Source organism: Empidonax traillii, unplaced genomic scaffold (assembly GCF_003031625.1).
Source record: "Empidonax traillii isolate 1590-97213 ecotype Southwest subspecies unplaced genomic scaffold, ASM303162v1 scaffold194:size798623, whole genome shotgun sequence".
Classification (NCBI taxonomy): Eukaryota; Metazoa; Chordata; class Aves; order Passeriformes; family Tyrannidae; genus Empidonax; species Empidonax traillii.
Genome location: NW_020955387.1, coordinates 744,307 through 770,224, shown reverse-complemented (window position 1 = coordinate 770,224; position 25,918 = coordinate 744,307). Strand labels below are relative to the sequence as shown.

The 25,918-nt window shown below is 42.0% G+C and overlaps 1 protein-coding gene across 2 annotated transcripts; it reads left to right on the top strand.

Moving 5' to 3' along the window:
- The first annotated feature begins 10,343 nt into the window (after positions 1–10,343).
- On the top strand, positions 10,344–25,862 carry PDHA1 (pyruvate dehydrogenase E1 alpha 1 subunit). Of its 2 annotated transcripts, XM_027886747.1 has the most exons (12): positions 10,347–10,511; positions 11,790–11,804; positions 13,200–13,268; positions 14,772–14,945; positions 18,243–18,369; positions 20,659–20,750; positions 21,106–21,198; positions 22,547–22,702; positions 22,897–22,968; positions 23,758–23,825; positions 24,632–24,740; positions 25,404–25,862. In XM_027886747.1, the coding sequence occupies exons 1-12, from the start codon at positions 10,446–10,448 to the stop codon at positions 25,566–25,568; spliced, it is 1,206 nt and encodes a 401-aa protein (XP_027742548.1). In that variant the 5' UTR covers positions 10,347–10,445; the 3' UTR covers positions 25,569–25,862. The 2 variants fall into 2 exon arrangements, with proteins under 2 accessions (XP_027742549.1, XP_027742548.1); XM_027886748.1 differs by lacking the exon at positions 11,790–11,804 and having other exon boundaries at positions 10,344–10,511; positions 25,404–25,857.
- The last annotated feature ends 56 nt before the right edge of the window (positions 25,863–25,918 follow it).

Below are 25,918 nucleotides of genomic sequence, written 5' to 3'. Positions count from 1 at the left end.
GCTTTTTGTTTCTAATCTCAAATTATTGTCCATAAGTAATTTTGAATTTATTTTATATTTCAGTCTCATTTAAATCTTATTTCTAGTAAGAACTTTTGCATGAAATCACAGGCTTTTATTGTCCGCAGAGGATGGCTATTGCCACAGAATGACCCCCAAGAAAAGAACATACCATCACTATTATCCTTTTGTCCTTTGAGGCCTTCTGCAGTTTCGTGCACTGTACACCCTGTGCTCTACTGTCTGGCAATGCAGCAGCATCTCGTGTAGTTGTTTGTTTTGAGGCACATCTTGTATGTGTTTCTAATACTGGCATTCTCTCTGCTTTGCATGACGGACACATACTGGAAACCTATTCTCTCCGTGCCTTCGCTCTGACTTTATGCCCTGTGTGGATGGTAACCTGTTCTTACCTCGTTTTGTGTGCATTAGATTCTTGTTTGAGTGAGTTGGCCTATAGAAGGCAGAAAGACGCCATTATTTAATTAATCACATAATGACACCTTCAAACTTCATTGCTCAGAGGGAGATCTATACTGTTTGTACACCATTTTATGTATGCACATAGTCACACACAAATAAAGCACAGCTGATATGCAAAAGTACTCGAGCTAGCTCAAATTGGCAAGATAGGGGACCCTTTTATCGCTACGTGGGTTGCTTTTCCATGACAGATCTTCTAAAAAAATCTATTCAAAATATAGATTTTTCTGAGTTATTCTTAATGGATTTCCATTTGAGGGAACAATATAAATCAAGACATGCCGGCATTACCTGAATACAATTTCATAAGACTTATTCCCACCAGAAAAAGTCCAAAAGCATTTTTCTGACATGAGTAATATTTGACAGATGAGAAACTGCGAAGAGAAAGAACATTAAAAAAAGGCAGTAACCTCAAAATCAATTTTCATGAAGATCTGAGTTTCTCCCCACTCTCTGAAATACATGGTTTCAGGTATGCTTCTTTTACTTACCCAAGTGTTCCTTTCTTCTAGAAATAGTCAAATTAGCATCATTATGACCTTAATTGCAAAGGGGCTGTTTGCACCCAGATTATTACGCAATTATGGCTTTCTGAAACATGCATGGCCACTTATATCTTTCTTTTAATGATGTCACATTTCAGTTTGGCAGCATCAAATGTTCAGATTCATTACAAACCTAATCAGTTGGCTGCCGAGAAATTGTTCAAGAAGCCTTCAGGGCAGGCAGACAGATCCACAGCTTTTCTTGCATGTAAACACCCCACTGATAACAATGCAGCTTTGTACATGCAAAAAGAGGATGCAAGCCTTTGTTTTCAGAGTTAATGTCCTTGTAATAATGGTTTGCTGAGAAGTACTGTCAGAAACTCTCATTCTTAGTTCCTGAAGACTCATTATATTCTAAGACTGGTGATCTGGTATTACAAAGAGTTACAATTAAGTGCAACTTCCCGTATGCTGAAAGATAGTCTGGTTAACAGAAATCTCTCCTCGTTTGCTCAGTTACAGGAGTTTTCCAGCTGTGGAAGGAATAACAGCCTTGCAAAAATGAGGCCTGGGAAGAAATAATGCCAGAGAGTAACAGTCTAGATGAGAGAAAGCAGCTGACAGCTGGTGGGGTGATTTTACTCAGCCTCTAACAGTTCAGACTTCTCCTACTGTGGTTGCAAATGCTTGGACCTTTTCTTTGATAAGTAATAATTCCATCTGAGTTAAGAGAGCAGCACAAAAATGGACAGCAGATATGCCCCAAACTGGCACCTGTCCCACTAAACTTTTAAGCAGTCCTAATCTAAGCAGTAATGAGTCTCAGAGGGAGACAATGTCTCACCCTGGCTTTCATAGGGTTGATATTTTATAAAAAAAAAAAAAAAAATCAGAACTTTAATATAAAATGCCACACTAATGGCCTAACTGCTCATTTCAGTGTCACTGTGGGGTTCACATTAATTCTAATTTATTGACAAGAAAATTAATTACACTTATGAGGGCAGGATGGCACCTTTAGTGTAAAACATTTCATCTGATCTCAGGCATACCTGCAACATGTTCCTGCAACATGTTTTGGTCTTCCTAGTGATATGTCTTTTGCTGGCACAGGCAACCTGCAGCAGAGGCATGGCTGAATCAAAACTACATGTGCTGGGAGAAATGAAGAACTTATTTCTCTCTACTGCCCAGGAAAAGTCAATCCAGAAGCAATTTGTTAAGTATTTTATTCCATTCCCTTCCTGGAATAATTTATGCTCTTGAACATTCCTTAATGTATAGCTAACAAGAAGCTTTGGACTATACAAGTCTTTATAAATATTTCAGTTATGGGTAGGCCAAGTGTAGAGTCTAATTACTAAAAACAGCACCATATTAAGGCAAACCAGAAAGAAAATCAGTTGAATACAGAACCCTGAAGGACCACCATTTTATATTTCAAACTCTGGCCTTTCTTCTGCTGTACAAGTGGAAAGAAGTATGCAGGATAAATGAGGGAGCTCTTTAGCTGACCGAATGCACGCATTCAAAAAGTTTGGAAAAATAACCGGAAAATTCACACTGATCCAGATTTCCTTTGCTTCTGTTTTCTGATGTGCTCTTTCAGCTAAACTTCTCCTAGAAGAGCTATAAAAAAATCCACACTGGAAATCTACAACATTCATACCACCTTGGGTCAGCCAGCTGGGTCACTTGCCTCAAACATTTTTCCAGCTGTTGAGAAACGTTCTCTCACAAGTTCTGTTTGTCCACCTTTCCTTCCTAGATTTTTAAGTGGTTGGCTGTCACGCTATCATGGCCTCATATACCAAATTTGTTCAGTAGTCTTGTTTTCTCCTGTCCAAGTGAAAAAGAGGTAAAAGCAAGGTTCTAATATTGTGCATCCTTTGGTTTCATTGCTGCCAATAGCTCACAGACAGACATGACTACCATCACTGAGTTTTCCTTATTAGAACCCTCTCTGGACAAACATTAGTACTGAAAATTGATGTGCAGTCATAATGGTTCTTGAAAAGGGCTTACCCAATTCTTTTTTCCAATATAGATCTTCAGATTCTTTAAAGCATTGATCAAGCTGAGAATATAAATAGCTGACTGTATGTTGCAATTAGAATGGCTTAAAATCTTTTTAGGAGTTAAATTCTGAAGAAGAAAAGAAAATTCTTTTTCAGATTTAAATTTAAGATTGCCGCCCTGCAATCGTAAAAACATCTCTTCCAGTCTTTGTGGAAACCAGATACTCTGCTTGTCTAGTCTCACTGAAAAATTGATGACAAATTAATAAAAAACCATTAATTAATTTCACAGGAGACTAAAACAAATTGCCATGAATCTTGTTAAAAATTACTGTCAGGGTGCTGTATAAAAATATAACACATGAATTTTCTTTATTTGTACCAACTCCCTCTAACTCACACAGTTCCCTTCCTCACCACAATGTACTTGCTTTAGGCAAATGTGAAGTGGAATTTTACAAGTTTATTTTATTTGGCTAATATGTAATTCAAAATAGTTAAATCACTTGAAATATCAGATTTGTTTGAGGGGGGGAAAAAAGAGCCACCTGTAAAAAAAAAAAAAAAAAGAAAATGTTCCAACAAACATAATTTAAAACAAATGAGTGACTGTTGAGGTTTCAAATGGAAAAGAAAATTTGCTGTCAGCAAAGGGAATACTGGAGTCTAGCTGGCAAAGGATCTGGGAGAACACTGCTTGTCATATGCAATAGGAGGCAGATGCTCCAAGTAAAAGTAGAGCAAAGTGATATGGTACCATACAGCAAAAAGATCCAAGGCATAATTGTTGTATGAAGTCTATGGGACTTTAAAGTAGTTGAAGTTAGTCAGACAAAAATAAACACATTGTGCCTTATTTGGCAGAAACTGTAAAATTAACAAACAAAAATAGTTTCAAATATGAACTCATGTTTACTCGTTCTTTATGTGCAGCTGAAGTTAATCATGTGCTTCCAAACTCTGAACACAGGACTCACAGTCTTCAAATCTTTTAATGATTTGTATGTTTTCTTTCAAAGTATTATAGTCTTGTGTTTGACAGCAAATATACACATATTGATATATTTGAAAACTAATACACAGTGGGGTTGATTGAAAACATACAGGAATCAATAGGAAGCTTCTCATTGATTTTGACTGGAACTGAAGAAGACCCATAATCTGGAAACCACTATGATAAATCTTGTTCTCAGCAAGATGGTAGATACACAGATAACTCTTCCTAGCCTTCACCAGCTGCCTTCTGAAGAGACATTTTCCTCTTCCTCCCTTTCCTGTGGCTTTACAGTGAGTTACTCTTTAGCAAATATTTTTGCAATCAAGTCTATGTTTGCAGTTGAGATACACAGCTGGAATAAAAAGTCATCTTTGTGTATGGGCAAAGAACCCATGGGCAAAACTGGGATTTGCTCCTACAAAGCTGTGTTTAATCTTCACACCTAGAAACAAAGTAATAATACAGGGTTCACTCTACTCATGCAGGAAGTCACATGCAGATTACCAGAAGAGATTTGACAAATTCTTGCATTTAAATGTCTTTCAACCATCCTCAAGAAAAGAAAAAACCTGAATGGAGGGTTGTCAGGTTGAGGGGACTACTCTTCCACTCTCTAAAGTCTGTTTTCTTTCTTAATTCACTCCCCACTCCCCATTCTATTTGAATGCATTTAGAGCAGTCTTAGTGCCATAATTAAAGACAATTTTTAATGCCCTTAATCATGGGTGGAAGAAAAGGATTTCTGAAAGCATGAGATTAGAGAGACAAGTTTTATTCTACAAAGGGTAAGAGTGTATTTTAGTATCAAAGCCCAGGAAGCCAAATTAAAGAACATCCTTAATTCTGTAATTCAATTGATCTGCTTTCATAAGTGTTCTCTCCTATAATTATTTGCAGGATTTCTGCACATGGATCCAGATGCACACATGCTAAAGCAAGTGGCATCATATCATCCCAAACCAGAGTAAGGAAGGGATGAATCACAATCTGCTAAGGGTTGTCAGAAACAACGTGGCTTAGTGCAAAATGGCTTTATATTGTAAGAGTTTGGTATCAAATGGTCATGACACATCCCTCGGGATTGTTTACTTTGTGATACATGACCCTCTCTGTATACCATAGGACTGGCTTGGACTTTGCAGAGGTTCAGAAAACTTTGCAACCAGTTGACAGCTGTGTTTCTCTGGTGTGGGGAGGAGGGCTGCATGAATTTGATTCTGCTCAGATGTATGAGCTTCATTCAAACCAGATAAACATCAAGATTATTGAAGGACAAATCTAGACTAGGCACTCCTTCCCCTGAGGGAGCCGGGGGACTGGGGGCAATGACAACAAATTGGGTACTGAAACATCCCCTTCTTGTTCTCAGGGAAAGGAAATAAACACTACAGACAAAACTGGGCAAGCAATACCAAGTGGTCACACCCTTTCTAGTGTAACCAGTTTATTTTCAGTTTGTTCCCTTAATGTTATCCTAACATGACTTTCGCAAGTAACTAGGCAACCTTCAGTGTCCCACTGCCGAAACAGTTCACTATCGGCTACAGGGGAAAGTGCAGAGGCGCTTCCATGCCTGGGCTACACTGCCGCCTCACGGTACTTCTGCTACACAGCTCCCGTTTTTTCCCCTCTAAAATTCCACAAAGTCCATAATCAAAGAATAGTTAACCTATGAGTCTGCTGGTAAAACAATTCTGAAAAAGTCTGTCCTTGTGCCTGTACTATTCAGTTGCATTATTAGCAGGGATAAGGAAGAACAGACTCTCCCATTTACTTCTGGAGAGACGTAAACTGGAGAGGGGCAAAGGATCAGAACGCAGAGTTCTTTGTAAAAGTGGAAGAGTGGTCTGAATGTCAGGATGTAAATCAGTGGTTTATACCTGAAAGCAGAGAGCAGGAGCCAGCAAAGAAAAGGCAGGCAGGGAGCACTGGGGCTGGCAATAATCCTTCAGGAAAGAATTCGGCATCGTAGTGTCTCACAAGTGAGTGTTGTTCAAAAATGTTCTACCGCTGTGAAAAGGGCAGGTGTTACACAGAGCTTTATCAAGAGGAATGTTATCTGTAAGGTGCTGGGAAATGGAATACAAGAGAAGAAGGATGACTCTGTAAAAATCACAAAGTACAAATAGTTGGTTTCTTTACAGAGCTTTCCATGAATTTATTTCACAAAATGTTTGTTTGGAGCATTTGACTGAGCTTCACAGACACAAAGTCTAGGATCTTGATTTTGAATAAAACTATACCTTTGTATATACCTGAAAGATATGTATGATTTCAAAATGCAGAAGGATTGAACTGAGCCCCAACCACAATTTTTCAGTGAGACAGCAACAACAGAAAATGTCTGTTTTCTTTTCTCACAGTTTTCAAGCTGATCAATGTTACATTCACATAACTCTACCATAGATGGGCTTACCCAGAAGAGTAAAGTAACATCTCTTTTCCCATGGGACTTTACTATGCAAATGGATAGAACATTTTATACAGCAGTGTTTCTCTGTATGTTTTAATACTAATTGCTTCTGGGACTAAAAAAATATTAGAAAGTTAATATAATGGGAAGCACAGAAGCATAAAAGGATAAATAATTCAAGCATGAAAAATTACATTATAACTTTATTGGCATGTTGCTCCTTCAAGATGTTGATACTTTCCAAATAATAATGCAGAAAAGCAACCAGAATGATGAACAAAAACGATACTTTCTTAATCCGTTTTTCTATCACCACTAGAAGCAAAACATCTGGAAGATCCTAGAAAACTGCTTCTCTTCCAAACTCCAATGACTCCAAAGGAAACAAATCATCTGAAAGATTTTGACAGTATAATTGTTCTAATTCTCCCATCTATGCTGCTGTCTAAAGCAGGAACTACTAGGAGATGTAGAACAGAATGGGAATTAGTCAGAAGGGATGGGAGACAAAACAGCAAAATAAAGATATTTTCTGTGAGAAGGGGAGAGAAACAACGTGGACCTGAGAAAAGGAAGAGAGGAATACTGATAAAATAAATGTTTGGGCAAGAAAATCAAATGAGAGTGGGGAGGACAGGAAGAAAAATGGGAGGAGATAAAACAAATGGAAACTCAGAGAATAATGAGAGAAAAAGAATTCTTCCCACTGAGCAGTTTGCAACAGAGTGTAGTATATCTACAATGGGAGGATGCATCTGGAGTGAAGCTGGTAATACAGGTTTTAAACATGGAAAAGGAACTAAGATTACATCTGTTCTGTCTGATAATTTAATTCTTCAGTTCAGTCCCAGGACCTGGTTCCCTGTCATTCACATCTGAACATGCTCATCTACTTGTGTGCTCTCTCTTGGAGTTAACTGGCTGCTTCCCACCAGGAAGAAGCCGGGGCAGGGTTCTGGAAGCTGCTGCGTGACCAGCATAGATAAGTCAATGCCACCATCCTTCCCAGTCTGCCTCCAAAGCAGAGGCAGCTCTCCGTGCCACACAGACCCGCACACCGCCGAGCACAGAGCACAGTCACACTGCGCAGTGCCGTCCAAGCGCCACTCAGAGGGGCTGCTGCACGGCCTCCCGCTGCCTCGAGCGTTTGGAATTAAATGAACACGGAGAACAGATATTACAACTTCAGGCGCCACCATACGGTGCTGCTCAGGAGACCTGGGCAAACACATCCCAGTGCGGATTCTCCCACGGAGGAAGTGAGGCTGGAGTGATGTGGCCACGAGCTGTTCCATGGCAGCCGTCCTGGCTGCCTGCTGTGAGTGAGATCTGCAGTGGCAAGGAGGGAAGAAAAATCAGGCAGCAATCTTCGGGATGCTGGAATGAGGCGGAGATTGCTTCCTCCTGGATGCAGAAAGGCAAGGAACTGGGGCGAGTCCTGAATGCTGGACGCTCCCCTCTGCCAGTGGCATCCATCTGTAACAGCAGCTGCAATCCGAAAAATGATAACATTTTAGGATCACACCCAGAACATTAGAAAACAAAAAGTTTTGGCTCACTGCCACCTAACACACCCTTGATGTAATACTAGAGTCACACATGGCAAGGTACTCCATTATGAAATATTACACAATCACCTTTCATTAAATAATTTTCTAGTGTCATTCTCTGCTTATGATTTTATTGTGTTTTCCTTTTTGTTGTTTACATCATTAATATATTAGCTTTCTGCATTACTTTTCTTTAGGACAATTTAATAATTTCAGGATGTTTTAAGAGTCTTTAATACAGAAAACATACAAATATTAATGAAATACCAAGAAAAATAAAGAAATTGGCAGAGGTAATATAAATCAATGTTTTACTGTATTTCCAGAGAGGACACAAATGAGTCCTTTCCCATAAAAAATAACTATTTCCCACGACTATTAGAAATGTTAATAACATATCAGTCTATAATTGTGTAACTATACAAATTTCTTTGCTTTTTTCTTTCATTAGGAGAAGAAACATGTAATGAACACTGAACATGAAATAAGCTTAACTGCATTCTTTTGTAATAATAACAGTAATAATAATTCTTCCTTTGAGCAGGAGCATGTCCACAGTTAACAATTGTTCACAGATCTCTTGAAACCTTTACTTCACAATGTTGCTTGGTGAAGTTGGCACGTGAGTTTGCCAGAAGCTTTCTGTCTCATGTACAGATACCAGAATGCTTCATTCTCTTAAGGAACCTCATTTCTAGAATGTGAAAACTATTAAAACTGGTGAATCCTTGTTCTGACATGTACTGCAGGAAATTCTGACAGCTTCAGAATCCTCAGAGCAAGTCATCCCAGTCCAGGTGCCACTTGGCTTTGCTATAAACCTGAGTGGGGCAGGAGGACACTCCTATTTGTGTTCTGTGAGTCTCACTGAGGTAGCTGGTGTGTGCATGAATCCATCGGGAATCTCTCCAGGACTGTGCAGAGTGATTGAAAAAATGCAGCTTGCAAAATTCCAGACAGAGATGGTTACACTTCACAAATGGCCTGGGACCTCTGGATCTGTCACAGCACCTTGGAAGCCCTGGGGAAAATCTTACACAGACCTTTGGGATAATGTTTTCTCCAGCAGAGGAGCCACTCCCTGCCTGCAGAACAACATCTGCAGCAAGTCCGTGCTCACTTTCCCAGCCGTGAAGTGGTACAGACTGAAGACACCCTAGGAAAAATGCCTTCTGAAGCAACAGATCAACCCATTCACTTTGCTTTTCATTCTCTTGGAGGCCAGCTGCTGTTGTTGCTCTGGTTGCTTCATCAACATTGTCTAAATTTGCTTAGCAGTGCAGAGCACACTTACAAAATTCAAACTTCCAAAAATTTGCATGCCAAAAATGACTCCTCAAGAAGTCCCTGTATAGACTTGCCTTTACCAGCGTGTTAGCAAGAACTGCTTCATCCCCTGTGCTGAGCTCTGTGCAACCTTCAGGACTACTCAGCAGACACATTTGTGATGCCAACAGGTGAACAGAACTTACTTTCTATTGTTTTGTTGGTTTTGTTTTTTGCTTTGGGTGTTTTTTGAGTATGGGGTGGGGCAGAGGAGGGTGCATTATCTATCAGCTGTATCTGTTCAGTGTTCAGCTGCAGGGTTATGCTAGTGCTGCTGTCAGCAGTGCTCGGGGAAGCAGAGCAGAGGTGGGAGCCCACGGCCAGGTGTGGAGCCAGGGCAGCAGTGCCAGGGGGGTAACCTCGCTTGGACACTCTGCAGCAAACCCGCATCCAACCTTAGAGTGTGCCCAGGGCTGGCAGCAGGAAAAGGGGAGGCTGTTCTGGAGAGATCAGTAGGTGTGGTGTGATGAGAGGACACTAAAACACTAACTTAAATATTAACTTTGCTGTGTATTTTCCAGGGGATGGATGCCTGTGACATTACAGGAACCGCTTCAACAGTCACTTTATCCATTTACAAATGAGGGAACGTGCAGGCATGGAGCAGCTCGCACAGAGCAGCACAGCAAAGCCAGCCCTGAGGCGCAGCCCCCACCGACAGTGTCTGAGGACAGCGGCGGGGACGTGCCCTAATCCCACCTGTCCTCTGAAATCATCCAGTCCAACCTATGACCGAACATCACCACATCAACCAGACCAGGGCAGCGAGTGCCACGTCCAGTCTGTCCCTAAACACCCCCAGGGACGGCGACCCCACCACCTCCCCGGGCAGGCGAGGTCATTCCAACGACCAATCACCCTTTACGTGAAGAAATCCTCCCTAACGCCCAAAACTCCTCCTGACGCCCAGGCCGAAGCAGATCCGTGGTAATCCCGACGCCAACAAACCGGGGCCCTTCCCACATTTAATGACCTTTAATGACCTTTAGCGGCTCCTGGAGCCCGGCAGGCGGCGCTGTCCCGCCGCAGCGCCGCACCACGCCGCGCATGCGCGGACACGCAGCGAGAGGAGGCGGTCGCGGCCCGGGCGGCGGCGGCGGCTGAAGGAGATTCGAGGTCGGGGGTCCGCGCCAGGCGCTGCCGCCCCGCGCCGCCCCTGCCCGCCCCATGCGCAAGATGCTGCTGGCCGCGCTCTCCCGGGTGCTGCAGGGCCCGGCGGCCGCCGGGAGGACGGTGAGTGCGGCCGGTGCCGGCCCGGACGCGGGGGAGCGGCTGCCCGGGGTGGGGGGGGGGCGCTGCGGGAACCGCCCCGCGCGGGAGGGGGACGGGCGAGAACGGCCCGGGGAGTTGGTGCCGGCCGACCAAAAAAAAGAAAAAAAAAGAAAAAGAAAAAATAAAGAATATCAAACAAACAAACAAAAAGATTTGTTTGGCTTTTTTTCCTCTCCGAAGACCGTGAAGCTCCTCAGTGACAGTAACATGGTCGCCGCGTGCAGGAGCTCGCTCTGTAAGGGCCTGGTGGCGCAATGCTTTAATTTATGCCGTTCCGTGTATAGTTTGACAGTCCAGATCAGATCCCTCTCAGGGGTAATGAACACGCGCTGCTGGGCCCGTTTGGAGCTCAGCGCCTGACTGAGCTGCACCACCCCCTCAGCCCAGCCCCTTGCAGTCACTGCATGCCTTTTTCTTTCAGAGTTTGTTGGTTTTGTGTCATCTGCTGTGTTTTATCTCCTTCGTGTTAAAAATCATGCTTTTGCCTCTTCGTTCTTCTTATTCCACTGTAATGACTGTGGCCATAAAGGGAAAAATTAACCCTGCTGAGGAAAAAATTGTTGGCGAGATCGGAGTTAAAAAGGTGCTTTCTGGTTACTGGAAGCTGCCTTTTTGCCATGGAGAGCAGATCCGTGTCTGTACCCCTGTTCTGAGGCAGCTCTCTCACCCAAGCGTTCACTACTTATGAGTGATTGTATTTGTGAGAATCACACAAGGGAGCATATTTATTGGGAGATCTTCCTATGTGTGTTGGGGCTTCATATCTAAAAGTATTTTCTAGTTCACAAGTAAAATATCTGGAATTTTGCATATTAAATTAAATTTTGCAAATATAACTGCCTAAAATTAGTCCTTTACTACAAGTACTCAGCCTGTTCCTGAGATACTGCATTTTCCTGGAACGCCAAACTTGGATATCTTAGTATAATTGATTTTTGGATCCTAGCGCTTACCAATACGGTAAATACTTGCCTTGAATTGCTTCTAGGCACCTGTAGTGAAGGCATAAATTACCAAATAAATAGAAGTAGGCTTAATCCACAAAGCATTGTTTCAGTTATGCTTTGAGCACTTTCCAGACTTTACAGATGGATTTCCGTGTATGGAAACTACCACTTGCAGTGTTGTGTTCTAGTTGGCTGATAATTTGCTGACTTCTCCTGCCCTAATTGTTTGGTACAGCTACTTACTCTTTTTTTTCCTTCCCTCTTTTTTTCCTTCCAAATGCTGCTAACCTAGGGAGCTGTTAGTGAGGTAAGGCCTCAATCAGTCTTGTCAAGGTTTGCTTTTGATACCTGTACTGGCCATGTGTCAGAACTTTTGTACAGTCTCCTCAGTGTTGCTTTTATGCCCCGTGTTCAGGGCAGGGGTTTAACCAGGTGGCCTAAAGACTCCCCCTCCCAATCCCAGCTATTCTATGATTCTGCAGATCCCAGACTGTTGATTTATTTCCAGCTCTGGAAGTAAAATAGCTTTTCTTCACCAGTAATACTGATGCATTGTGGTAAACAGTGTAGAAACCTGGTTTAAATTAAAACCTTAAATATTTAATCTGATAAAAGGGCAGGGGGGAATTGTTACTGCTAAATCAAAACTGCAACAGAGTAGGTAACCAAGATGGATTGAGAAGTGTCTCCTGTTTTTTTTTTTTTTTCCAATCTTCATACCTGTCAATCAGACCTTTCTTTGGAAACAGTGACATTCTCAAAATTTTGAAATAATTAACCTTGAGCTAAATTTAGGTGAATCTCCTGACTGAATGAAATTGTTGTGTAACTTAATTAAGCAATACAGTTTAGCCACTGCAGATGTGGTGTGTTCCTTGTCTGTGGCCACAGTGCATGCATGGACACATGCCCATCCTGTCAGATGCTGCAGTGAAACACCCGTGTTCATTAGTCGATAACCTGTGTTCCTTCTTCAAACAGACCAGTAATGTATCTTCAAACATCTTTATCTCTCCCCTGCCATGCCCCCTTTCTGTTCTGTGTTTCACATATCCTCAGGTACATTCTGTGTTTCCATATCATTTTTAAGGAGTGGCCATGCTGTTGCTCACTGAAATACTCTGTCTCTTCATTGTTACTGTGTGTAATCCCCCCAACTTCTCTTCCTGTTGAGAAGAAAGAGTGGAATAGTTTGTACCTCAGAAATCTGCTGGGTTCTTTTTGTTTGTTTGGGGCTGGGGGAGGGTTGTTTGTTTTGGGATTTTTTTTTAGGTTTGTGTTTTGGTTTGGTTTTGGGGGTGTTTTTTTGTTCTATCAAGGCAAAATTCCAGTCAGCCCAGAGAGCCATTAAAATCTGCATTGGCTGTCTATCCTTGCATAGGCAATCTGGCATGTGAAAGGAAAAACAATTATTTTTGTGGTTTTGATGCTCTTCACAATCTCTTGAAACTTACTGGGTTTATTTTAGGTAATCAAGGATATTACAAATTTGAATTTTTTTTTAATCTTAATTTTAATTACTGGATTTTAAAGGACTTTAACACATTCATTCAGAATAAACATTCTTTAGCCTTCCAGGGATATACCACTGGTGCATCCATTATTTCAGTTTGGGAGTACTCTGAAAAATTATTTGAACATTTGCCTACTTGTGCTTGATAATTAAATACTGATCATGCTTTGGTTTTGTCTTTTTCTTAAGGCCTCTCGAGTGATGGTGGCATCCCGTAACTATGGAGACTTTGCAAGTGAAGCTTCCTTTGAGATTAAGGTAAAGAACACTTAATACTGGCATTCTGTGTAAGCATTTGTTGCACATCTTGACGTGATGGACTTGCTCCCATATTTTTTCTCAGTTAGGAGAGTACTGTTTGAATTTCCAGAACCAAAGCCCTCACTCTCTGACTGGACTACTCAGTGCAGCTGGAAGTAACCGTGCTTGGCAGTGTTTCTTAAGAACATGGAGTTGTGATTCTTTGCCGCTGTGATGCTGCAGTGTAGCTGTGAGAACAGAGTCGGAAGGGAGCTAAAGAACCTTTTCTGTTCTGAGGGAAGCATGTTTCCTTAATGCTCTTAAAGCAATTAGCTGGTGTTTGCAGCCTATCGCAAATGTGCATCTGATTGAGGTCTTTATGGGGTTTTGAGGAAAAAAATATGGCATCCTTTTAGTGCTTGATTTGGTGCTGCTCAAAAAACTTGTGTTATATTCTGTCAGCTTTCCCCCGTGCCTGGGTCTTAGGAAAAAGTGATGCTTCCATTGGCAGTAGCTTTTGTGCTGGCATTTCCATGCAGAAACTGATGAGAGAAAATCTGATAGAAATCAGTTAGTTTTTCTCCCCTGTTTGTCTGTGCCTGTAAAGTATTAAAATTGTTTCACAGGTGGAAGGGAAGGAACATATATTTATATGAAAAGTCCTTTTTGAACAGATAAGGATTTAACATTTGGTCCTGTGTTGATCACAAAACTGCAAAGTTTCTATTTTTGTGTGAACTTGGAAGCAGAGTTGTCTTAGGGTAGTGTGCCCATGTGTTATACCCAGTTCATCTAAGGTGTCAGTGGATTTGCTCTGAAGAGACTTTTGCTGTGATAAAAACTGTCTTTAACCTGTATAGAAGTGTTTTGGCCATTTAATCGGCACTGAGTAACTTGTTTGGTCTCTTCCACTGAACTTAGCTGTTTATTTATTATTATTATTTCATTTTAAATTTTTTAATTTATTTTGCATGGATGCCTAGAATCAGCCCTCCATCAGTAGAGTCCATGATCTGGGGAGGAAATTGTATTGCACACGTGGTTGAACTGGCAGAGTGGCTGGTGCAGCAGTGCTTTATTAATGCTTGTGGTAGCAGAGGAGAGGTCCAGTCTCTTAGGGCCAGAAACTGTTTTACAAAGGAAAGTCTCTGTCTCTCTTCTCACTTCATAAAGCCTCTGTAGCTCTTACTAAGTATTTGGCCTGTAACAACCATGTAAATGTTCCTTTTTTCCTTATTTTCTGAGGACTGTAGTTCATCTACTCCTTGTAGGTACAGCAAGGCTTCATTTTGTGAGTGTAAGTCTGTATTAAAAGTAAGGCTTTTATTTCCCTGAATTTGGAAACAATGCACAAACCTTGCAGTTATTTTGACCTATGAATTTAGGTTTGACTGGCTACTTTTTTTAAAAGGTATTATTACACTCTGAATTTGAAAATGGCACATCACAAAAAATAATTAAGTAATATTCACAAATAGGATGAATTATTTTCAGGAAATAACTACTTGTTTAACCTTGCAGAAATGTGACCTCCATCGCCTGGAAGAAGGCCCCGGTACCACGGCAGTGATGACTCGAGAGGAGGGGCTCCATTACTACAAGACCATGCAGACCATACGGCGCATGGAGCTCAAGTCTGACCAGCTCTACAAGCAGAAGATTATTCGTGGCTTCTGCCACTTATATGATGGTCAGGTAAGATTTTTTTTTTCTGGAGATTTTATATTGTTTTAGCTTACTTAACATCCTACATGCTCTTCAGAAGAGACAGGTGAGGTAGGAGAGGTGAAGGGGTGGCTCTGTGTGTTAGGGAGTTTCTTGACTGTAGAACTTGAGGTCACTGACAATAAGGTTGAGTGCCTGTGGGTAGGAATCGGGGAAGGCCAGCAACGCTGATATCCTGGTGGGAGTCTGTTATAGACCACCCAATCAGGATGAAGAGGTGAATAAATTATTGTACAAGAAGCTGGCGGATGCATCAAGATCTTCAGCCATCGTTCTTGTAGGAGACTTTAACCTGCCAGATGTCTGCTGGGAACTCAACAGAGTGAAGGAGAGGCAGTCTTGGAGATTGCTGGAGTGTATGGAGGACAACTTTTGTCTCAGCTAGTGAGTGAGCCTACCAGGGGCCTTGCTAGACCTGCTGTTTACAGAGAAGGGCTGGTTGGAGATGTGGTGGTTGGAGGCCGTCTAGGGCACAGTGTCCATGAAATGATGGATTTTTCAGTGCTGGTTATGCAAGGAGGGGCATCAATAAAACCTCTGCCCTGGACTTCTGGAGGGCAGATTTTGGCCTATTCCAAATGCTGATTCGGAGAGTACCTTGAGAAACAGCCCTTAAAAACAAAGGGGTCCAGGAAGGGTGGACATACTTGAAGAAATAAATCTTGAAAGTGTGGGAGCAGGCTGTCCCTGTATGCTGAAATGTGAGCTGGGGGGAAAGATGACCAGACTGACTGGCCAGGGAACTTTTGCAGGGGAAAAGAAGAAAGGGTTTATCATCTTTGGGAAAAGGGGTAGGCAACTTAGGAAGGTTTTAAGGATGTCATTGGGTCATGCAGAAAGAATTAGAACAGCAGAAGCACAGTTAGAACTTAATCTGGCCAATTCTATAAAGGATAATAAAAAGTGTTTTATAAATACATTAGTAGCAAAAGGAGGGCACGGAAAACCTCCATTCTTTGTTGGACATGGTGGCGGGGGGACACACAACAACAACGTAGTTACTGAAGATGAGGAAAAGGCTGAGGTCCCGGGAACCAGGAGCTGAATAGCGTCCCTGTAATCCAGGAGGAAGCAGATAGTGACCTATCGAGCCACTTGGATCCTCTAGTGTATGGAACCAGATGGGATCCATCCTAGCGTGATGAGGGAGCTGGCAGAAGAGCTTTCCGAGCTGCTCTCCATCATTTACCAACAGTCGGGGTTCATTGGAGTGGTCTCAAATGATTGGAAGTTGGCCAGCATGATGTCCATCCACAGGAAGGACCAAAAGGAGCATCCAGGGAACTACAGGCCTGTCAGCCTGACCTCAGTGCCTGGTAAGGCTGTGGAGCAGATCATTCTGAGTGCAATCACACAGCACCTACAGGACAGTCGGGGGATCAGACCCAGCCAGCACGGGTTTAGGAGGGGCAGGTCCTATCTGAGCAACCTGATCTCCTTTTATGACCAGGGAACCCACCTGGTGGATGAGGGGAAGGCTGTGGATGTGTCTACCTGGGCCTCAGCAAAGCCTTTAACATGGTCTCCCATAGCACTGAAAAAGCTGCAGCCCACGTCTTGGACAGGGGCACTCTGTGCTGGGTCAGGAACTGGCTCGAGGGCTGGGACTGCATCCAGTTGGTAGCCGGTCACCAGTGGTGTCCCCCAGGGATCAGTGCTGGGCCCAGTTCTGTTTAACATCTTTATTGATCATTTAGATGAGGGGACTGAGTGTACCATTAGCAAATATGCAGAGGATGCCAAGTTGGGGGGAGTGTTGATCAGCTGGAAGGCAGGAGGGCTCTGCAGAGGGACCTGGACAAACTGGAGAGATGGGCTGATTCCAGTGGGATGAAGTTCAACAAGGCCAAGTGCCGGGTCCTGCACTTTGGCCACAACAACCCCCTGCAGCGCTACAGGCTGGGCACAGAGTGGCTGGAGAGCAGTCAGGTGGAAAGGGACCTGGGGGTGCTGATCGACAGGAGGCTGAACATGAGCCAGCAGTGTGCCCAGGTGGCCAAGAAGGCCAATGGCATCCTGGCCTGCATCAAGAACAGTGTGGCCAGCAGGAGCAGGGCAGTGATCCTTCCCCTGTACTCAGCACTGGTGAGGCCACACCTGAAGTGCTGTGTCTATTTATGGGCCCCTCAGTTCAGGAAGATGTTGAAGTGCTGAGTGTTGTCCAAAGAACGGCAATGAGGCTGGTGAAGGGACTGGAGCACAAGCCCTATGAGGAGAGTCTGGGGGAGCTGGGGCTGTTTAGCCTGGAGAGGAGGAGGCTCAGGGAAGACCTCATCACTCTCTACAACTACCTGAGAGGAGGTTGTACCCAGGTGGGCATCAGTTTCTTCTCCCAGGCAATTAGCAACAGGACAAGAGGGCATGGGCTTAAGCTGTGCCAGGGGAGGTTTAGGTTGGACATTAAGAAGCATTAAGAATGACTGGGCATTGGAATGGGCTGCTGAGGGAGTTGCTGGAGTCACTGTCCCTGGAGGTGTTTCAGGAAAGACTGGATGTGGCAGAGTGGCTTGATCTGGTTGACATGGTGGTGTGTTGGGTCATAGGTTGGACTTAATGATCTCAGAGGTCTTTTCCAACCTAACCAATTCTGTGATTGTAGGGATTTTAATAGAGTGCAGAATAAATGTAGAACTGAGTATGTGTAGAATGTCTGAAGTTGTAGCTGGAACTATAATTTAGTTCATGACTCTTTTAAAAAACAATGTCTTAGCACAAAAGGGAATCCCTGAGATCTTGGGACAGCAATAGGGAGGGAGAGAGAGAGAGAGAGAAGGCACAGTGCAGCTGAAGATCAGCTGAATGTGAGAAATGAGCAACTGCAGCATGTTAAATTCAACACATTTGAAGGCCTGCATCTTCCTTCTCAAGCTTAATTGATGGGTTTTGTTTCCATGTCTCATGGATCATGTGCCCACTAAAAAGCAACATAAAAAACAACAGAAGAAGGAACTTCGTGACCTTACTGAAATTTTTCTGTCTGTTCATTATCCCCTGACATTTTTGAATTTTGGCTGTTGAGATGCTGTCAGATTTTTGCAGATTCTGGTTCCCTTCCCATGTGCCTTTGCTAGTCAGTCAGGTTGGAATTTGGAACCCAAGGCTGTTGTAGCTCCAGGCCTGCCAGCGACCCTTGGGATTTACGTCAGTCTCCTGTACCTGTTACCTGCTGATACTGGATGTATGTGGGATCAGAGCTCTTGCCACACTGCTGGCTGTGGAAGCTGTGTGTTTTTCTTCATTGCTAAGCTGACTTTTCCTTTGTAACAGGAGGCCTGCTGTGTAGGGATTGAAGCTGCCATAAAGCCTACAGACCATGTGATAACAGCCTACAGAGCTCACGGCTTTACCTACACCCGGGGAGTGCCTGTTCGAGAAATCCTCGCTGAACTTACAGGTGTGTGCTCAGGAAAACGAGGGTTCACATGCTGCTGTACTTATCAGAATTTTTTATTCAAATTATGATGTTGATTGCACAAAGTATACTGGGGCTTCAGAAGCACTTTAGTGACACAGCAGAATAAGTCAGTGTTTTAATTTTATGATGCAGCAACTTTTAACTATAAAAAGCAATTAATAAAAAAATGATAATAATAATAAAAAAGCACAAATTCACAAGATTTTTCTCAATACCATATGCTGTATTTGTTGTGCTGCAGCACAGTTTGGAAGTTGCTGGTGGTAGGCATTTGATCTCAGTGGGACAGGGTGTTACCTTCCCTAGGAGATTTGGATTTTCAGAATTATGCTGCTGAAGTCTTAGGAAGAGGGTTATACACTGCCTGTAATCAACTGAATGGTTTGGGAAAATTTGACTGTAAGAAGGATATTAAATTATAATCTAGATTGAGATTTTGCAGAAAGGAGAGATGGCTATTCACAGTATGGTCGAGGATGGAGCAGGGAAGAGAGGAGAGGATCAGCCTGCTGAACTCTGAGATCTGTGAACAGATGCCAGAAGTGAAAAATTATTAAGGAGCTTGAAAGCCTTTATGAATCACGGGTATAATAAAGACTTGATCTGAGAATCTGCATGCTTGAAATGTTAATATAGGAAAGCATGTTTTGGGGCAGAGAAGAGGTATGATTTTGTATACAAAGAGCATATGTGTGTGCTAAGAATGCATGTTAATAACATGCACAAAAGCCCAGAATCTAGTGGGTGATCGATTTGCCAAGAGTCACTGGATACTGATAAGACAGAAAGTAAATGAGGATATTGTCATGACTTGAAGCCTTCTGTTGGTCCTGAAACTACAAATACGAGTGATCATGTGGTGGGGGTTTTTCTTCATTTCATGACACACATCATTTTCTGTAGCATTATGCTTGGCTTTAGTGGGGCTCCTTTAATTGGGAAAGAGCAGCTGCAGTACAGAGACTGTTCTAAGAAATGACACTTGGGGAAAGTTCTGGAGAGGAGTGCTGCTAGAGCCCTTTCCTGGAAAGAAAGACCTTGACTAAAAATGCCAAACTGAGGACAGCTGGAGTTACAGTGACCAAAAAATAACAGAATCAAAAGGCCTTTGAAGTAGAGTAACCCAAAACAAGACAAGTAGGTGAGATCCTATAGGAAACAAGTTATAGATAAAGGACTTTTCAGGAGAACTGACAATTACATGAGAAATGGGTTTGTATTCTAAGTAGAAAGTGTAGCAAAAAGTGACATTGTTAATCAGGAGTTCTTAAATACATTCTAAAATACAAGAGAGGATTGTACAAAAAGTGGAGGGACTTACTAAAGTTAAATTACACTTAATCAGAAAACTTTTTCTTAAAATCAGACTTTTCTTTCTCCTTTGGCCCTAGCTGTCAGAATCTGTAACAGTTCACATGAAACATATGAAAGGTATGAGAAAGACCAATAGTAAAAATGATCTACCATTAACTAAGAAAGAGAAGTACAAATTCCAGAAAGAGATCCACTTCTAAAATAAACCCCAAACCCACCACCAAACAAGCTGTGCTTATTAGAAATACAGTAAAGTCCTCTGCAACAGGTAACAAGACAGATGAGAATAAGAAATGGGCTGATGAGAAATTGCGTCCTTAGTAGATTGGCTCATTTAAACAGGATTGTTGCAATGCCTCATGAATCACTAGTTATCTTCAAATTACAGCTTGGATAAAGCTGGACTGGGTGACTTCTTATGTTAATACTGGGGTGGAATGGGGAGCTGTAAGTTGTTGGGGTTTTTTCAGTGTCCTATTTGTAATTTTTACTTGTAGTTATTGTCAAAGGGAAGACAAATATAAGTCATTGCAACATATTTGGAATAATATTCGTGTCTTGTAGATGCCAAAAGTAATAAGGATTGTATATACCTCTTGCAAATTATGTATATGAGAAATACAGACCTTGTTGTCTTTTATGAAACACCCCATATTTATCAGAAAGTGCTTTTGTACAGTAAGACATTGAAAATCCTTGGTTGGTCTTAAAATTACTTCTTAATCTCATTCTGTATTTCCAGAATTATGTTTTCATTATTGTTCTCTTTGTCCCCCCCTCTTATTTGTGAGATATTTAACCATGAATTCTTAGGAGAAAGGCCATTGTGTCTTTGCTCCACATGACAGCAATTACATGGTCTTGGTGTTACTACCTTTAGGAATTGCATTAGATGTTCCCATTTGCACAGTATTTTTCCTTTGAAAAATAAATCACTTGTTATTCGTGTTTCAGGTCGAAAAGGAGGATGTGCAAAGGGAAAAGGAGGATCAATGCACATGTATACCAAAAACTTCTATGGTGGCAATGGTATTGTTGGTGCTCAGGTATGTACATGACTTCGAAGTACAAGCTGAATTTGGCTCATGTCCTTTTGCCAGCTTTTCCTCTCAGTTTTTGTGGTGTGAGCTTGATGTGGATACCATTGCCCTCTGGCTCTGTCTTACTCTGTTTTGCTCACCATTTTGTAAACTGTAGCAAAAATGAATCAGACTAAGAATACAGTTCATGTTTGTATTTTGGCTGTAACACCAATTGGAACAAATGGAAGTGGGTGGGTAACAACTTGTTTGTTGAGCAGGTCCCTAACAGCATAAATGTCTGCTTACAGTTCGCAAGGTGCCTATCTTCAGCTCCTGTAACATTGTTTACAATTCTGGTTTGTGCTGTGCTCTGTGACAGGTTCCCCTTGGAGCCGGGATCGCGCTGGCCTGTAAATACTTCGGTAAAAACGAAATCTGCCTGGCGTTATACGGGGACGGTGCCGCCAATCAGGTAAAGGAGCATTGTCTGGGGTGGCTCTGAGGGGTGTGCCTGAGAGTAACCAGTTTTCCTTCTGGGAACTGTGAGCTCTGCCATTCCTGTGAGGAGTGGGAGAGCACCTTCTGTCCTGCCTGTGTAGTACCTGCAACGCAGGCAACGTCTGCCTCGGAACTTATGCCAAGATTGTTGTGTTGGGCTTCCCGCTACAAGAACACTTTAGGAAAGGAGTCCAGTGATTCTGAAAAGGCAGATCCTGGACAGAAAGTGGACAGTGCACACCCTCAGTCCTACAGCTCACTGTAGTTTTTCTCCAGGCTTTTGTTGTGCTGTTCACTGAGATGAACTTCATGTAGGTAGCTGGGCATCTTGCAAATTTTGGAAACTGTCACCTCTTATTTGAGTTGTCTTAGGCATTTGAGTAGGGATGTGTTTCAAGAAACGTACAGTCCTCAGAGGGGTGATTCAGGCGAACAGTTAATCGGTAGGTGCTCTTTACATACCAGGAATGTAGCCTATTTTTTGTCACACTTTGGACCTGTGCAAACATCTGTTCTTCTCCATCCCCATTTTGAACTTGGCCCTTGTCCCTGGAGTGGAGGGAAAGTTTTTTGGCTCCTTCTGTTCCACAATGCTCTAGGTACTCAGGGAATGAGCAAGGCCAGTGGTTAATTACATGATCATTACACCAGTCATGGGAAGAAGGATTTCCAGACACTCTTTTTACCCCCTTTCCAGTTGCCTACAGTTCGCCTAAGTGTGACACCCTGAAGTGCCTGTGCTGTCAGGAGAGCTCTGAATGATGGCAGTGAAGGTGACAGTGCTGCTGAAAAGGGAGAAACATGTCTCTTAGGTTTCTGAAGACAGAGGACAGAGCATTCTCACAGAGCTGCTTACTATTGACATTCCAGCCAGGGTCTTCATCTTATCAGCTGAGACATTAAGCCAGATAAGCAGTTGGTGGTTTAGAGTATACTGAGTTTCCCACTTTGAAAGCACAGGTGGAGATCTCAGTTCTTGATTTTCCCTGTCTTTGACTTCAGAGTAGTAAGGCCGATGCAGTCACTGTGGTAAAACTTTACTTTGCTGTAGCAGCATCCTGCCAGGTTAATCACCACGTTTTTTATGACTTGCTGAAATACCTCAGTTAAATTTGAAGGATTTGTGCTACCCTAACACAGATACTGATAAAGTGTAGCTTCTCTTTTATTCCTTCTGAGCTGCTGCAAGGTACTGGTTTCTGATCACTTTTAGTATTAAAGTTTCTCCTAGCTAGACCTCTGCAACTGTTGGGTTTTCAGTAGAGCCTGATGCTTGAAGGCTGAGCTCCCTGACCACACGTAACTTACTCTTTATCTCTCAGGGCCAGATATTTGAAACGTACAACATGGCTGCCTTATGGAAGTTGCCTTGTATTTTTATCTGTGAGAACAATCGATATGGAATGGGAACATCAGTTGAAAGAGCTGCAGCCAGTACTGACTACTACAAAAGAGGATACTTCATTCCAGGGCTCAGGGTGAGTAGTCACAGGGGTTTTTTGAGGGGGGGGGATGTGTGTGCACATACCTGCACAATACATACATAAGTATTCCTTTTATTTCTACATATATTTGCTTGAAGCTGAATTCCTGTTGCACTTGTGGAAGTACTGAAATTGGAAGTTTGTAGGCTGTCATTTTTTTGCCTTAACGTGTAGTTTCTCTTTGTCAGGTGGATGGCATGGATGTTCTCTGTGTTAGAGAAGCAGCAAAGTTTGCAGCTGAGTACTGTAGATCTGGAAAAGTAAGTCTGTATTATTCTTTCTCCAGAGGTGAAACTCTTAGCCAAGTTATTGCTGCACAGGAAGTTTTCCTCATCTAGCCCATTTTCTCCAGTTGCTGTTGAACTTTATTTGACCTTTATTTCCCCTTTTCTCCACAATATTGAGCCCATATGCAGTTGAGTAGTTCTCTAATTTCTGTTAGAATTTATTAAGATGCAATTTATTAACAAACACTTATTATATGTATTATTTATACTGTCATCTTTTTCCCCATTTCTCTCTCAGTGAAATTCTGTTGTGAAAGGTGTCATGCCTGCCAGGCAGTTGTGTTTTTTGTGATTAGTTTGGGGAAGCATCAAGTAAAGTAATAATCATTCAATATTTGTAAGAAATGGCAAGTAAAGTAAAAGTTTTGTGACTCGGTGTTAGTGTCTGTCACCCAAATATGGTTTTGAAGATCTTTAATACTTGGTGATGAAGGTTCTGCAAGTTATAGTCTTACACTGAAACAACAGGTAATTTGAAATATTCTGAATAATGGTGGAATGACATTTTGAGAGAGGCAATTGTTTAATGCTGCTCAGTAAGAATATGAGAGTAAATGCTTAAAATATCAATATAAGGTTCAGTTTGAAAAAATTATGTTTCATTTTACTGAATGAATCTGTATGTGCTAATGTTACATAAATTGAGAAGAAAGCATTGAATTAAACTAATTGATCACTAGTGCAATTCACCAGCCAATGATTGCTGCTGTAACAAGTTGGTCACCTGTAGTAACACTCTCTGTATTGTTTTTTCATTTTAAGGGCCCTCTTGTGATGGAGTTACAGACATATCGTTACCATGGCCACAGTATGAGTGACCCTGGAATAAGGTACTGTCACATTCTTTCTTAGCACTTACTGAAATCAAGTAAGTATTGATGGTCAAATCCTAAGAGATGAAACTCTTAAATTCAGTGTTTAAACTGGCATTTAAACATTATGATGAAATTGTTATGATCACTCATCTCATTGCTCAGTTGTTATCTGTGGCCATGTAACATACTTTCTTTTACTTTCAGAATTAAGAGATTTGGTTTTAAAACAAGCACAGAATCAGTTAAACTTCTGTGCTTTCTATTAATAAATTCTGCTTTCAAGTGTGACTTTACGGTGTGTCCTAAATAAGCTTTGACCAAAAAGCAGCATGCTTTTCTGGGGTTTTTAGGGTATTTAAAGGCTTGTAAGGTAAAATTGTAGGAACAGCTTGGACTGTCCAGTCAAGAAGAACACTACTTCCTAAAAATACAAACATACACTAGCATTGCACCAACTGACAAATCTGAATTTGTCTTTATGAAGTAGAGCTGTATCCCAGTATTTTGTTGGAAACTTGCAGTGAATTGGAAGCAGCTTCCTAAAAGGGGATGAGAAGGAGAAAACAGCCTCTCATGGTAACTGTCCCAGACTGGGATTGCTCCCCTTTCCCTTGGAGCTACTTCAGCTCAGTTGGCACGTATAGATCTGTGAGGTTCTAGATGTTGCTGTACCATCCTTTGAGTGATTAATGTTCTGTATTTTCATTGCATCCCTGGCTGTGTGGACACACCTTTCTCTGAAAGTGAGCTGTGTCCAGAACCTGCCCTCTCTTGAAGGGCACCCCTGAAGAAGTTCATGTCTTTGCCTGTCTTGCTCCTAGCTATCGTACTAGAGAGGAAATCCAAGAGGTGAGAAGCAAAAGTGATCCCATCACTTTGCTGAAGGACAGAATGGTCAACAACAACCTTGCTAGTGTTGAAGAACTAAAGGTATGGCTTCTGGTTGCTATATAAGGAAGCTCTTGAGCAGTCACACACCGGTGATATCTGAAAAGCACATCACGGGTAGCGTCCATTGCTCGTTCTTTGTTCTTTAGAGTTTGCTTTAACATCACTTCTGTCAGTGAGGGTGAAGCTTTGTTGCACCCCAGCTAATGAAGTTGTGTTCTGCTGGAAAGGCCTTTTCCTTTTGGGTGCTGAGTAAGGCTTTGGGTGTCATTTACTGAGAGACAGAAATCAAAATTACCCAGGCTTGCTTGACTCCCTGGGAAGGGGTAAGTAAGTCTCAGAAAGGGAAATTATGAATAGGGAAAAATCATAGTGAAGGAGTCAGGAATCCTCTAAGCAAATGTTGTAATTCCTTTAGTCAACTCTGTCTAAAAAATAATAGTACTGACACACTGAGTATTCCATGGAATCAAAACAGAGTATGTAGAGGCTCAGTGGGGTCATGCTCCTCTGTCAGTACATTACTGGTACTACTCAAAATGCTGCAGCTTAGCAGGGAGGGAATTTTTTATAGGTTTTTAATTTTATGTTTCTAGACAGCGTTAACTAATTCTGGCCAATACTTAATTGTCGCATTTAAATTCAAAATTAGGATGCTTTTTTTTTTCTGAGCTGTCATCTAATAAGCATCCATTTTTGGTTTAGGAAATTGATGTGGCAGTAAGGAAGGAGATCGAGGAAGCTGCTCAGTTTGCTACCACTGACCCAGAGCCTCCCCTGGAAGAACTAGGTCACCACATCTACTTCAACGAGCCACCCTTTGAAGTGCGTGGCCCAAACCAGTGGATAAAGTACAAGTCTGTCAGCTAAAGACCTTTTTGTTGATGTAACTTATTCATAAGAATAAGTGAATGCTTTTACAGGAACTATAATGACTCAGAAACAACCTTAAGCTTATTTAAAAGCTCTTTCAAAAGAGGAAATGTGTAAGGAAATCCATCTACATGTGGATTTCCTTAAACATGCTGAATGTTGTTTCAGAAGAAGCTAAGAGAAAGCAGTGATTTATTTAAAGTGCTATATATTTGCTTTACTGACTTTCTTTGGATTGCTGTATGTGTTATGTACAGTGTAAAAAAAATAATTAAACTTTAACAACCTTTATGTAGTGGTCTGTGTGCTTTGTTTCTTCATGAACTGCTTTTCCAGAAAACCCACCA